The sequence below is a fragment of the Chiloscyllium plagiosum genome, chromosome 18, assembly GCF_004010195.1.
Source record: "Chiloscyllium plagiosum isolate BGI_BamShark_2017 chromosome 18, ASM401019v2, whole genome shotgun sequence".
In the NCBI taxonomy this organism is placed as follows: Eukaryota; Metazoa; Chordata; class Chondrichthyes; order Orectolobiformes; family Hemiscylliidae; genus Chiloscyllium; species Chiloscyllium plagiosum.
In genome coordinates, this window is record NC_057727.1 from 1,650,529 (window position 1) to 1,662,774 (window position 12,246).

The 12,246-nt window shown below is 46.2% G+C and overlaps 1 protein-coding gene across 2 annotated transcripts in view; it reads right to left on the reverse strand.

Annotated features, from left to right (window-relative positions):
- Positions 1-3,760: 3,760 nt before the first annotated feature.
- LOC122558783 (mitochondrial intermembrane space import and assembly protein 40-like) overlaps positions 3,761-12,246 on the reverse strand; it is a 19,126-nt gene continuing 10,640 nt past the window's right edge. For both annotated transcript variants that reach the window (XM_043707557.1, XM_043707556.1), the window contains exon 3: positions 3,761-4,723. In XM_043707557.1, the coding sequence (XP_043563492.1) occupies positions 4,425-4,723 (299 nt within the window). In that variant the 3' untranslated portion in view covers positions 3,761-4,424. The remainder of the gene's footprint in view (positions 4,724-12,246) is intronic.

Here is a 12,246-nt window from a genome sequence, read left to right on the forward strand (position 1 = left end):
AGGGCAGGTTGTGCCTCACAAACCTCATTGAGTTTTTGAGAAGGTGACCAAGCACGTAGATGAGGGTAGGGCAGTTGACGTGGTATACATGGACTTCAGTAAAGCCTTTGATAAGGTTCCACATGGTAGGCTGTGGGAGAAAATGCAGAGGCATGGAATTGAGGGTGATTTAGCAGTTTGGATTAGAAACTGGCTTTCTGAAAGAAGGCAGCGAGTGATTGTTGATGGAAAATATTCAGCCTGGAGTCTGGTCACTAGTGGTGTGCCACAAGGATCTGTTTTGGGACCACTGCTGTTTGTTCTGGCTCAGTCCTGGCATGTTCCCCAGTCCCTCCACAGCATTTTTAAAAAACCAAAACTGAGCACAGTTCTCCCATTGTTTCAAAACAAGTTTCATGCGATTTCTCAACACTGTCCCTCGACAAATAAATCCTGGTGCTTGGTTGGATTTTGTTCCGGCTACGTTTGGTTGTGTCTACATTTAGTGATTTAGATGTTTCTACTTACTTCCGGATTCCTGTTTCTCTGCCTCATTGAGACACTTAATTTCCAAGTGTGTGACCCCTCTTACTTCATTTGATAGCGTAGTACCCCATAGTACTCCAAGTTGAGGTGAATGGCTCTTACCGTACAGGGAGGGTATGGTATTGTTTTTGCACTAGTAAACCAGAGATCCAAGTAATGCTCGAGGAACATGGGTTCAAATCCCAATGGGGCGGAATTAAAAGGCCCAATGATTCCTGTAAAAACAAACAAACCCATCTGGTAAGGAAGTCTGTTGATCTCATGTGACAGCAATGTGTAGCTGACTCTCACTGGTCTCTCAGCTGTGTCAGACTGTCAAAAAGTCTCAAAGGAATGAAACCAGAGGATCACCGAGGCAGTGGAAACAAGGGCAGAGACAACCCCATCGACCCCGCAAGGTCCTCCTCACTAATATGTGGGGTTGAGCGCCAATATTGGGACAGTTGTCTCACAGATTAGTCAAGCAACAGCCTGACAGAGTCACCTCCCTCTCTAATAAAACAGGGGGTGTACCTACACCAAATAGACCACAATGGCTCAATGAATCAGCTCAAGACAATCAGGGATGGACAATAAATGCCTGCCCAATTAGTGGCACCCACACTCTAAATGGGGAAAAAAATGTATTTAAAAGGGACCTTTATATCCATGAGAGAGGGAGAAATGAATAGCAATGTACATTGATAGGGTAGCACAGGGGTTAGCACCGCTGCCTCACAGCACCAGAGACCTGGGTTCGATTCCACCCTCGTGCAACTCTTTGTGCAAACTCCGCACATTCTCCCCGTGTCTGCGTGGGTTTCCACCGGGTGCTCCGGCTTCGTCCCACAATCCCTTCAGTGGATTGGCTGTGCTAAATTGTCCATGGCATCCGGGGATGTGTGGGTTAGCCAGGGGAAATGCAGGGCTACAGAGATATGGGGTGGGGATAATCTTCAGAGGGTCAGTATGGACTCAATGGGTGAAATGGCCTGCTTCCACACTGTAGAAGTTCTATGAAATGTAACTGTACCAGCCTCTATTACTCCCTCTGACAGCTTGTTCTATACACACACCACCCTCTGCATAAAACATTTGCCCCACAGGCCCCTTTTAAATTTTTCCCCTTTCACCTTAAACATATGCCCTCTAGTTGTAGACTCCCCCCCAGGGAAAAGACTTTGGTTGAATATGCTTTGGTGTTAGGATAAGAGGTAACACAGTTCCAGACGAACTGCGTTATGAATAATTCCAGTAACCAGACTGTGTAAATGAGATGGCCACAAAATGTGGGAGGACCAATATAAACCAGAACACCAATGTTTTGAGAAATTTGGAATATTTTGATATGCAGCATCTCCTTAACATTCCAGACAGACGAACATCCATCTCCTCACACTCATGATCATCGCCTGATGTGTTCCGGGTTTTCGTTTCGTTTCCTGCAACGAATGAAGTCAGACGATACGCATTGGGTTCTCATCGTACAGTTTGAAGTCAACCATTCAGAGCACTTAAAGGCAATATCTTGGAAAGATTTTAAACCATTTTCTGGTCCCAAAGTTCCACCCTCCCTCTCCCGCAGGGGCCGGCCCTCAATGGGGTACTGGGTTCCCCCTCCTTCTCCCAAAGGGGCCGGCGCTCACTGGGGTACGGGGTCCCCCTCCCTCTCCTGAAGGTGCAGACTCTGGTATCTGTAAATTCTGGACATTTTTTCCAGACCCACTCTCTCCAGCACCACACTCAATTTAAACCATTTAATGGCTTCTATGGCTTTATTCCTAGCACCTGTTCACAGCAGCGACCTGAGAAGTTAATCTCGAACCCTCAGATTCCAGGCCAATGCCAGAGAGTTGGCAACTTCGATTTCTAATGTCCTGTGGACAAGACCAGCCCTTTTGTTTCTAAATGTTGAGGTGGCTAAGTCAGCTCCCATCCCACCAGCCCCCACACACACTACCCAAAACACACCAGCTACTAGGAATGCAGCTCAACCACTGCTCCTATTCACATGCTACAGGCTGGAGCTCTCGCATGATTTAAGGAAAACCACTGTGACTTCTCTCTCACAAAGCTTCAAACAGTACCTCATATTTCACCATTAAAGCAGTCTCTGCCAAGGAAATGTGAAGCAGGAATCAGATGGTGATTGAGAATCGAGCAAAGGAGTGGAAGAGTCATTTTGAAAATTGAATTTACTTTCACTTGTCAGGTTAGGCATGCTGTTGGTGAAAACGGTTATGACATGTCCAAGCCAGCGTGTCAGGCAGATTAGTAAGCTCAAGGTTTGATTCAAAGCAGTGTTATGTCAAATAGCACCAATGCCTGCCATGGAGAAGTTTTCCACATAACCTGTCCAGAGATGTTATTACACACCTCTGGAGCAGATGGAATGAGAAACTGGGCCTCCTGTTTCAGAAGTCACTAACCACAGCGCAAGTGCCTCAGTCAATATCCTGGACGGGACACCACCTCATCCAAAACTGCTCCATGTCATCGAACACAGAATCAATCTTGTTCACTCATCAACTGTGCTCTCTGGTCTCAAGGCTCCCAGTCTGGCAATGTCTTATATTTTAAATTTCTCAGCCTTAATTCCTCCATTTCCTAAGTCTGCAATCTTCTCCAGACACACTCTCCTGAGACCTCGGTGTTTTGTCAACGCTGACCTTTAGAGCATTCTCGATTTTAAATACTCCAGCTGCCAGGGCCAAAACCTCCACTGATCTTGATGCCATCCCTGGGCGAACAGCCCAATGGCATTCATCATCATCATAGGCAGTCCCTCGCAGACGAGGATGACTCTCTGCCACTCTCAGGGTGGAGTCTGTAGATGTCTGTACAGACCGATGGGGCTACTGCAGGCTCTGTTACACAGAGGACAGAAGGTGGTCATGGGAAGTGTGTGGGTGGGGTGTTGGAGTGGCAGATTCCTCCTTTCCCTGATTTCCTATCTCAAGGTTCTTGATGCCTCCCTGGATGCTCCCCCCCTTATGTTGGACGTTCTTAGGCCAGTGATTCCCAGGTGTCTGTGGGCATTCACATGGAAGTGGCAGACAAGATTTCCACAAAGACATCCCGGGGAGCGATAAGGAGAATGGGGGGGGTGTAACACAAGGACCAGGGTGTAGGGGGACGGGGAGGAAGCAACAACAAAGAAGCTGTTGGGTCGAGGCAGTGAGGGGAATCCAGGAGAAAAATCAACAAAAGCAAAATTAATCTGACTTCAATGAGAACACACAACCGGGCACCAAGATACAAGGTAAAAATATTTTTAATTTACTAGAACACAATTATTTCCTGCATTTTGGTTAGGAGGGAGGTTGTTACACTGGGTAACAGCTCAGTGCGATTTGAGGATTGAATTTGCTCTTCCCCTCCCCACCCCCCCATCCCAACCAGGGCTGTATTCCCTGTCTCAGATGGTGACACTCAGCATGGTCCCCACTGTCAACATTTGGAGCTAAGGTGCCACTTTCCACCTACTGAGCCTCAAGGTGAGATGTCCTCCCCACCCACTAACTCTGTTCTGCTTCGCTCCAGCCCCTTTGCAGTTTCAAGAAAATCCCCTCCACGCACAAGAATTAAAAATTGTCAAAAAACCCCAAAGAACTGGAGGTGTTGGAAATCAGAAACAAAAAACAGAAATTGCTGGACAAACTCTGGCAGCGGCTGAGGAGAGAAAACAGATTCAGTGACTCAATGCTGAAGCATTTCTGAAGGAGGGTTGCTGGACCCAAAAAGTTAACTCTGCTTTCTCTCTCAGATGCTGCCAGACCTACTGAAGTTTTCCAGCAATTTCTGTTTTCATTCCCTCTTTCTGATGTTTGGCATTGGCTTGACATGAGGGGGTGGTGAACAGAGAGGTTGAACAGGGGACAGCAGTCTGGGGGAATAGGAGGACCCCCACCCTCCTCCTATTAGCTGGAGCCCGGACTCTGGGAGGCTGGTATCTCTTGTGCTGGGAGGTCAGTCTTCCCTTTGCTGCTGTCTTCTTCCTCCTCCTCCACCTCTTCGTCCTGCGGGTACAGGTCTGGGTAACGCTGCATGCATTCCTGCATTGTTCGGAACTGCTCCAGGCAATCGGAGCCTTTCACCTCTTCCTTGCTGTAGTGAAAACAGGAGAAGGCCGATTTAAACTGCTCCCCACACGGACCACTTGCCATCCCGCCCAGGCAGGGACAGTTCCAGTTGATGTCGCCATTTGGCAGGATCAGACCTGCAAGCACATTTCAAGAAAGACATTAAGAAATTGCAACGGAATATTGCTCAGAGGAGAATTGCCAGCATTGGAACAGTAATCAGAGGTATGCCCAGCACAGTGTAATGACTGAGTGGCCAGATTCAGCGTTTGTTTTCCTGTCACCCAGGAGGAGTCAGTCATGTAACATGGAAATGGACCATTATGGTCCAATGCCGACCATAATCCCAAACTAAATTAGTCCCACTTGGCTGCATTTGGCCCATATCTTTCCAAACCTTTCCTATCCATGTACTTATCCAAATGTCTTAAATGTTGCTCCTCATATTCTTTTTAAAACTTTCTCCTTTCACCTTAAAAAACACGTCCCTAGTTTTGAATTCCCCCACTCTAGGGAAAACACTCTTGGCTATTCACCTTATCTACGGGGTGGCACGGTGGCACTGCTGCATCAGAGCACCAGGGACCCGGGTTCAATTCCCATCTCGGGCGACTGTCTGTGTGGAGTTTGCACATTCTCCCCATGTCTGTGTGGGTTTCCTCCGGGTGCTCCGGTTTCCTCCCACAGTCCAAAGATGTGCAGGTCAGGTGAATTGGTCATGCTAAATTGCCCGTAGTGATAGATGCATTAGTCAGGTGTAAATATAGGCTAGGGGAATGGGTCTGGGTGGGTTAATCTTCGGAGGGTCGGTATGGACATGTTGGGCCGAAGGGCCTGTTTCCATATTGTAGAGAATCTAATCTAATCTATGACTCTTAAAGGTCACCCCTCAAACTCCTATGCTCCAGTGAAAAAAGTCCCAGCCTATCCAGCTTCCCCATATAACTTAAACCCTCCATTTCCTGCAACATCTTGGTAAATCTTTTCTGAACCCACTTCATTTTAATAATATCCTCCCTATAGCAGGGCAACCAGAACTGCATTGAAATATTCCACAGTGGTGACTGCACTGGCTGAGGTAACCCAACTGGGCCCAGGCTGAAGCTCTGGGAATGAGATCAAACCCCACCAATGCTAACTGGTACATGTGGAATTCAATTGACAAACATCTGGATTTGAAACACAAGGTGAGGGATGTGACCATGGAATTATCATAGGGTTTTTAAAAAAAAAGACAACCAATCTGGGTCGCTAACATCCTTTAACGATGGAAGTCTGCCTTCATCACTGGTCTGACCCTCACGTGACTCCATACCCACAGCAACCTGGTTAAGGCTCTCATCTGCCTGTGAAATGGCCCGAGAGAGACAGATACTCAGTTCCAGGGAATTCAGAGATGGGCAAAAGCTGCTGGCCTTGCCAGTGATGCCGAAATCCCACAAATAGAAACACAAAAATGGAAGCTCTGTCTGCTCCCTCAGGCTGATGTGAAACTCCAAAGGAGATCAGGAGTTAAGGTTGCTGAAGTGTTTAGTATTCTCCATTCATGGGATGTGGATGGCATAGGCTGGACAGCATTTATTGCCATTTATCTCTCCATTACCACAAGCATTACTAATGGGATCTCTCTCTCCATTACCACAAACATTACTAATGGGATCTATCTGTGTACAAATTGATTGCTGCACTTCCCAGATTACAGCAGTGACTATATTTCAAAACATTATTTCGTTGGCTATGGGACATTGTGAGGCTTTTTCTCTCCATTCATTCATGGGGTGTGGGCATCACTGACTGGGCCAGCTTTTATTGCCCGTCCCTAATTGCCCTGAGGGCAGTTAAGAGTCAACCACATTACTGTGGGTCTGGAGTCACATGTAGGCCAGACCAGGTAAGGATGGCAATTTCCTGAAACCGATGGGTTTCTCCCTGACAATGGAATCATGGCCATCAGTAAATTCTTAATTCCAGATTTTTATTGAATTCAATTTCAGTATGTCATGGCAGGATGTGAATCTGGGTCCTCAGGACTTTGCAAGAGTCTCTGGATTAACAGTCCAATTATAACACCAGCAGGCTATTGGTTCTCATGTAGGGAACTGTTTAAGCAGAGAAATCCCGACTGAATAAAGAAAGAATTTAATCACCACAAGGGATTTTGCTGGAATAAAGAGAGAGAGAGAGAGTTTTCAGTGGCAGGAGGAATTGGCACCTGAAGAAACGGGGTGGCAGATGAGAAAAAATGTTTTTGCAACAGCGAGTGGTAATCTGGGATAAGCTGTTTGAAGGGGTAATGGAAGCTGATTAAAAGGGTATGTTTTAAAAAGGGTATTAAAGAATTATTAATATATTTCAAACAGCCAGCAGCAGCATGATGGCCTGAATAATACCATTGCTGAAACAGCCTGCAAACACATTCAGATCAAAGGAGAAGCTGATGAAGCCAGAGAGCTGTCAGCTGGAAAGTGAGTAGGATCAATGGCACAATGTGCACATAGTGCTGAGTTGAGTGGACGAGTGGATTCTAACATTGGCCCCATACCCCTGGGGGAGGTGACGGGGACTCATGGCAGGGGTGGGGGGGGGGGGCTGGTGTGGGAAGCATGTGGACAAAATGGGACAGTTAGTTTCCATTCTCACTCACAAGTACCATTCACCAAGACCAAACGCAGCCATGATGGATTCTGCAGTTGATCAGCCTGCTGGCATTCCTGGCCCCTCAAACTTGCTCTGCTTCTTGATTAGGGTGTGGCAAGTTGGTATATCAATTCAGAAAGACAGAAAGGGTGAGCAATAGCCTAAAAAAATAGCGAGGATAAAAGTAAAAGAGGGATCGTAGAAGCATGTATGGAGAAGGGTGAAGGTTGGAATTCAGTCAGAATAAGAACGTATTGGGGAAAGAGTGTGGCACAGGGTCAATGTCAATGGAGTAGTCAACTAGAGGCATAATCTCTGGGGACAAGGGTTCAAATCCCACCATGCCTGACAGGAATAAAAGAGCCTGAAAGCTAGTCTCCCTCATGGTGATTATGGAGTAGGAGTAGGCCACTCAGCCTCTCAATATGATCTACCATTCAATAAGATCATACCTGATCACTTACTCCACACTCTCACCATTTCACTCCCTTGTCTACAACAATCAATGCCTGCTGCTTTAAAAATATTCACATAATATGCTTCCACTGTGTTTAAGGAAGATTTCCAAAGATTCATGACCCTCAGAAAAAAAGGTTTTCCTTTTGCCTGTCTTAAATGGGTGACCCCCCCCACGGCGGCACGGTGGCACAGTGGTTAGCACTGCTGCCTCACAGCGCCTGAGACCCGGGTTCAATTCCCGCCTCAGGCGACTGTCTGTGTGGAGTTTGCACATTCTCCCCGTGTCTGCGTGGGTTTCCTCCGGGTGCTCCGGTTTCCTCCCACAGTCCAAAGATGTGCAGGTCAGGTGAATTGGCCATGCTAAATTGCCCGTAGTGTTAGGTAAGGGGTAAATGTAGGGGTATGGGTGGGTTGCGCTTCGGCGGGGCGGTGTGGACTTGTTGGGCCGAAGGGCCTGTTTCCACACTGTAAGTAATCTAATCTAATCACCCAATGTTTAAACAGTGAGTCACTGTTCCTGACTCTCACATCAAAAGAAACATTTTCTTCATGTCCGCTCTGTTGAGAGCTCTCAGTATCTAGTACATTTCAATCAGATCAACTCTTACTCTTCAAAGCTCAGCCAGTCCAACCTTTCCTCATAAGGCAATCTGCCCCATCCACGCCTGGCCTACATGTGACTCCAACCCACAGCAATGTGGGTGACTCTTAACTGCCCCTTGAAATAGCTGATCAAGACCCTCAGTTCAAGGAAAATTAACAATAAATTCTGCCTCAGCCACATCCCGTGACTGAATAAACAAGACAAGAAGCTCTCTTTGTCACAGTGATACTGGGAGGCCCAGGTTTGAATCCCACCTGCTCTACAGGTGTGTCTGAAAAGGTTGATTAGAAAAAAAACAGGGAAACAAGCCAGGAATAGAAATAGAGATGGAGGTGAGACAGAGAGGGGAAGCACAATGTAAGATGATCGAGTTTGTGATATATTATGGTCGGGTAAATTGGGAAGTTGAGGGCTGCATTCTGTCTCGATGATTTACATGCCCTTGATGAAAGAGGCTTAGGGACACAGTGATTAAGGTCCGATCAACCAGAAGTTAAACAGTACATTCCAACGATCTCCTGCATCAACTCCCTCCTAATGACTGTCACTGTAAATTATACACCGTGCAGATGGCTCCTTCAGACAGGATGATAATCACAGAGATGCACAGAAGGTTAAACTGTCCCAGTCGAACAACACTACCATTATAGGGCAAGCCAAACAGAGAACAGCCAGGGAATTCCTAGAAGCATGGCACTCATCCACAGACTCCATCAACAAACACATCGACCTGGACGCAATATACCGGCCACTACAGCGGACAGCTAGAACTGACAACCGGAAGCGGCAGAGACAGGCCACTATAAATGCCGGAAGAAACATCACAGAAGCGCTTCACAGGAGGCTCCCAAGCACTGAGGATGTCACCTAGACAGGGGACGAAACGTTTGCAAGACAAATTCCCAGCTCGGCGAACAGAACCACAACAACGAGCACCCGAGCTACAAATCTTCTCCCAAATTTTGAATTAAGAGTCTAATGACGACTATGGTCAATTGTTGGAAAAATCCAGCTGGGCCACTAAGTTCCTAAATATATAAACATTAATTCCTCTGTTGGGGGTGGGGTGGGGGAGAAATGGAAAGAGAAGGAGCCAGAACCAGGAAAGACAACCTTAAAGTTAGAACTGAGTAAAACCCAAAGCACACAAGGTGGTGATGGAAATCATGGCCGTTTGTGGGATCTTGCTGTGTGTAATTTGTTTGCCTTTTTTTTTACATTGACAATACATAAAGACAGGAGGCTGTCATTTAGTCCATGTCTGCTAGTTAAAACATTATCCAGTCTAATCCGTGCAGGTACAGCACCTCTACAGCATATCTAAGTATTTTTCAATGTACCTCTACTGTCTCTTCAGGGAGGGAGTCCCCCACCATCTAATGCATAAAAAAAATTACTCAATCCCACACCTTTTGATCAATCAACTTAAATTTCTGTACACTGGTTATTGATCTCACTGTGAAAGAAACAAATTCCTCTGGTCCACTCTGCCTGGACTCGTCACCTTCATCAAATCTTCCCAGCATTCCAAAGCAACTCCTCTAACCTATCGGACCTTTTCTTGTGACCAAGATTCCACATTCCCAGTAACATCCCTGAAAATCTCCTCCAGCCCTTCTCCAGAGCAATCATATCCTTCCTGGAAATTGTTGTCCAGAAGGTCTAACTGGTACGTGAAACAGTTACAGCGTAATGTTTGTGCCACAGAAAATGAAGGGAAATTTCCTGCCTGCCTTCTTTAACACCTTCTCTACTTCTAAGTCCTTAGTTTCAAATCACACTAAGGTTTCTCATATCCTCTCTTCCACCTTGTTCCCACTGAAATCCAAGCTCCTTCAATTCTGTCCACTTCAGCATCCCCCACTCTTTACTGCTTATAGTATCTCTGCCTTTGCCTATGGTGACTGCCTAGTGCTATTAACGCAAGATTATTAATTCAGAGACTCAGCTAATGTTGGGAGGCCTTGGGTTTGAATCCTGCTGTGGCATCTGGTAGAATTTGAATTCAATAAAAAAAACCTGAAATTAAGAGTCTAATGACGACCATTGCCAATTGTTGGAAAAATCCATCTGGGTCACTAATGTCCTTTCGGTGAGGAAACTGCCATCCTTACCCAGTCTGGCCTACATGTGACTCCAGACCCACAGCGATGTGGGTGACTCTTAACTGCCCTCTGGGCAATAAATGCTGGCCCACATTCCGTGAATGATTATTAAAACAAGGGGCTCTGCAATTCTCTCCCCAAACCGCTATCGCTATCTCTCTCTCTCTCGTTTTAAGACACTTCTTTGAATGGAATATGTTCAATGCCAGGACGGAAAATAAGAGGCTTCCCTTAAAAATGGTCTTGTGATCCACATGTAACCATGATCTCACATCCTTCATGTGAAAGTAAAAGAACTGCTTTTCACAAAGCTTCATAAAACTGGGAGCACAGGTAGCCCACCCGAGCAGCATTGTACAAGACAATGTTTTTCAAGGCCACTTAGAAGATATTGGGCAAAGACGGGAATGGCTTGATTTTGAGGGGTTTGGGAATGGGGTGGTGAAGGATAGATAAGGATGTGGTTTCTGCAGCTACTGCCAATCTGCACTCTGACAAGGAAGGAAGCAGTTAGATGATATGACTGCAACCATTAAGCTGTGGGAGGAATACGAAGACATGGTTAAAGTTTTCAGATAATTTCCAATCTCACTGCGATTCTGCATGTGGGTGATGTGCTCCACCTGCTGTCTCAGTGAGCAAGCTTTCAGTTACCTGCCTGAATGACTCCATGGCCCAGCAACAACCACTGGAGTATTATCAAGGCAACGAAGAGCCTTCGAATGGTTTACCACATTAGAGGTGCTACATAAATGCAAAATGTTGTTGCACCTTAGTACTAGATATAGTCATAGAGATGTACAGCACGGAAAAAGACCCTTCGGTCCAACTCATCCATGCCGACCAAATATCCCAACCAAATCAAGTCCCACCTGCCAGCACCAGGCCTATATCTCTCCAAACCCTTCCTATTCATATACCCACCCGATGCCTTTTAAATGTACCAGCCTCCACCACTTCCTCTGGCAGCTCATTCCAAACATGTACCACCCTCTGTGTGAAAGAGTTGCCCCTTAGGTCTCTATTAAATCTTTCCCCTCTCACCCTCAACCTATGCCCTCGAGTTCTGTACTCCTCCACCCCAAGGAAAAGATTTTGTCTATTTACCCCATCCATGCCCCTCATGATTTTATAAGGTCACCCTTCAGCCTCCGATGCTCCAGGAAAAACAGCCCTTCCCTATTCAATCTCTCCAACCCTGGCAACATCCCTGTAAATCATTTATGAACCCTTTCAAGTTTCACAACATCTTTCCGATAGGAAGGAGACCAGAATTGCACGCAATATTACAAAGGTTGCCTAACCAATGTCCTATACAGCTTCAACATGACCTCCCAACTCCTGTACTCAATACTCTGACCAATAAAGGAAAGCATACCAAACGCCTTCTTCATTATCCTATCTACCTGCTACTCCACTTTCAAGGAGCTATGAACCTGCACTCCAAGGTCTCTTTGTTCAGCAACACTCCCTAGGACCTTGCCATTAAATGTATAAGTCCTGCTAAGATTTGCTTTCCCAAAATCAGGCACCTCGCATTTATCTAAATTAAACTCCATCTGCCACTTCTCAGCCCATTGGCTGATCTGATCAAGATCCCTTTGTAATCTGAGGTAACCCTCTTCGCTATCCACTACCCCTCCAATTTTGGTGTCATTTGCAAACTTACTAACTGTACCTCTTATGCTCACATCCAAATCATTTATGTAAATGACAAAAAGTAGAGGATCCAGCACCGATCCTTGTGGCACTCCACTGGTCGCAGGCCTCCAGTCTGAAAAACAGCCCTCCACCACCCTCTGTCTTCTACCTTTGAGCCAGTTCTGTATCCAAATGGCTAGTTCTCCCTGTATTC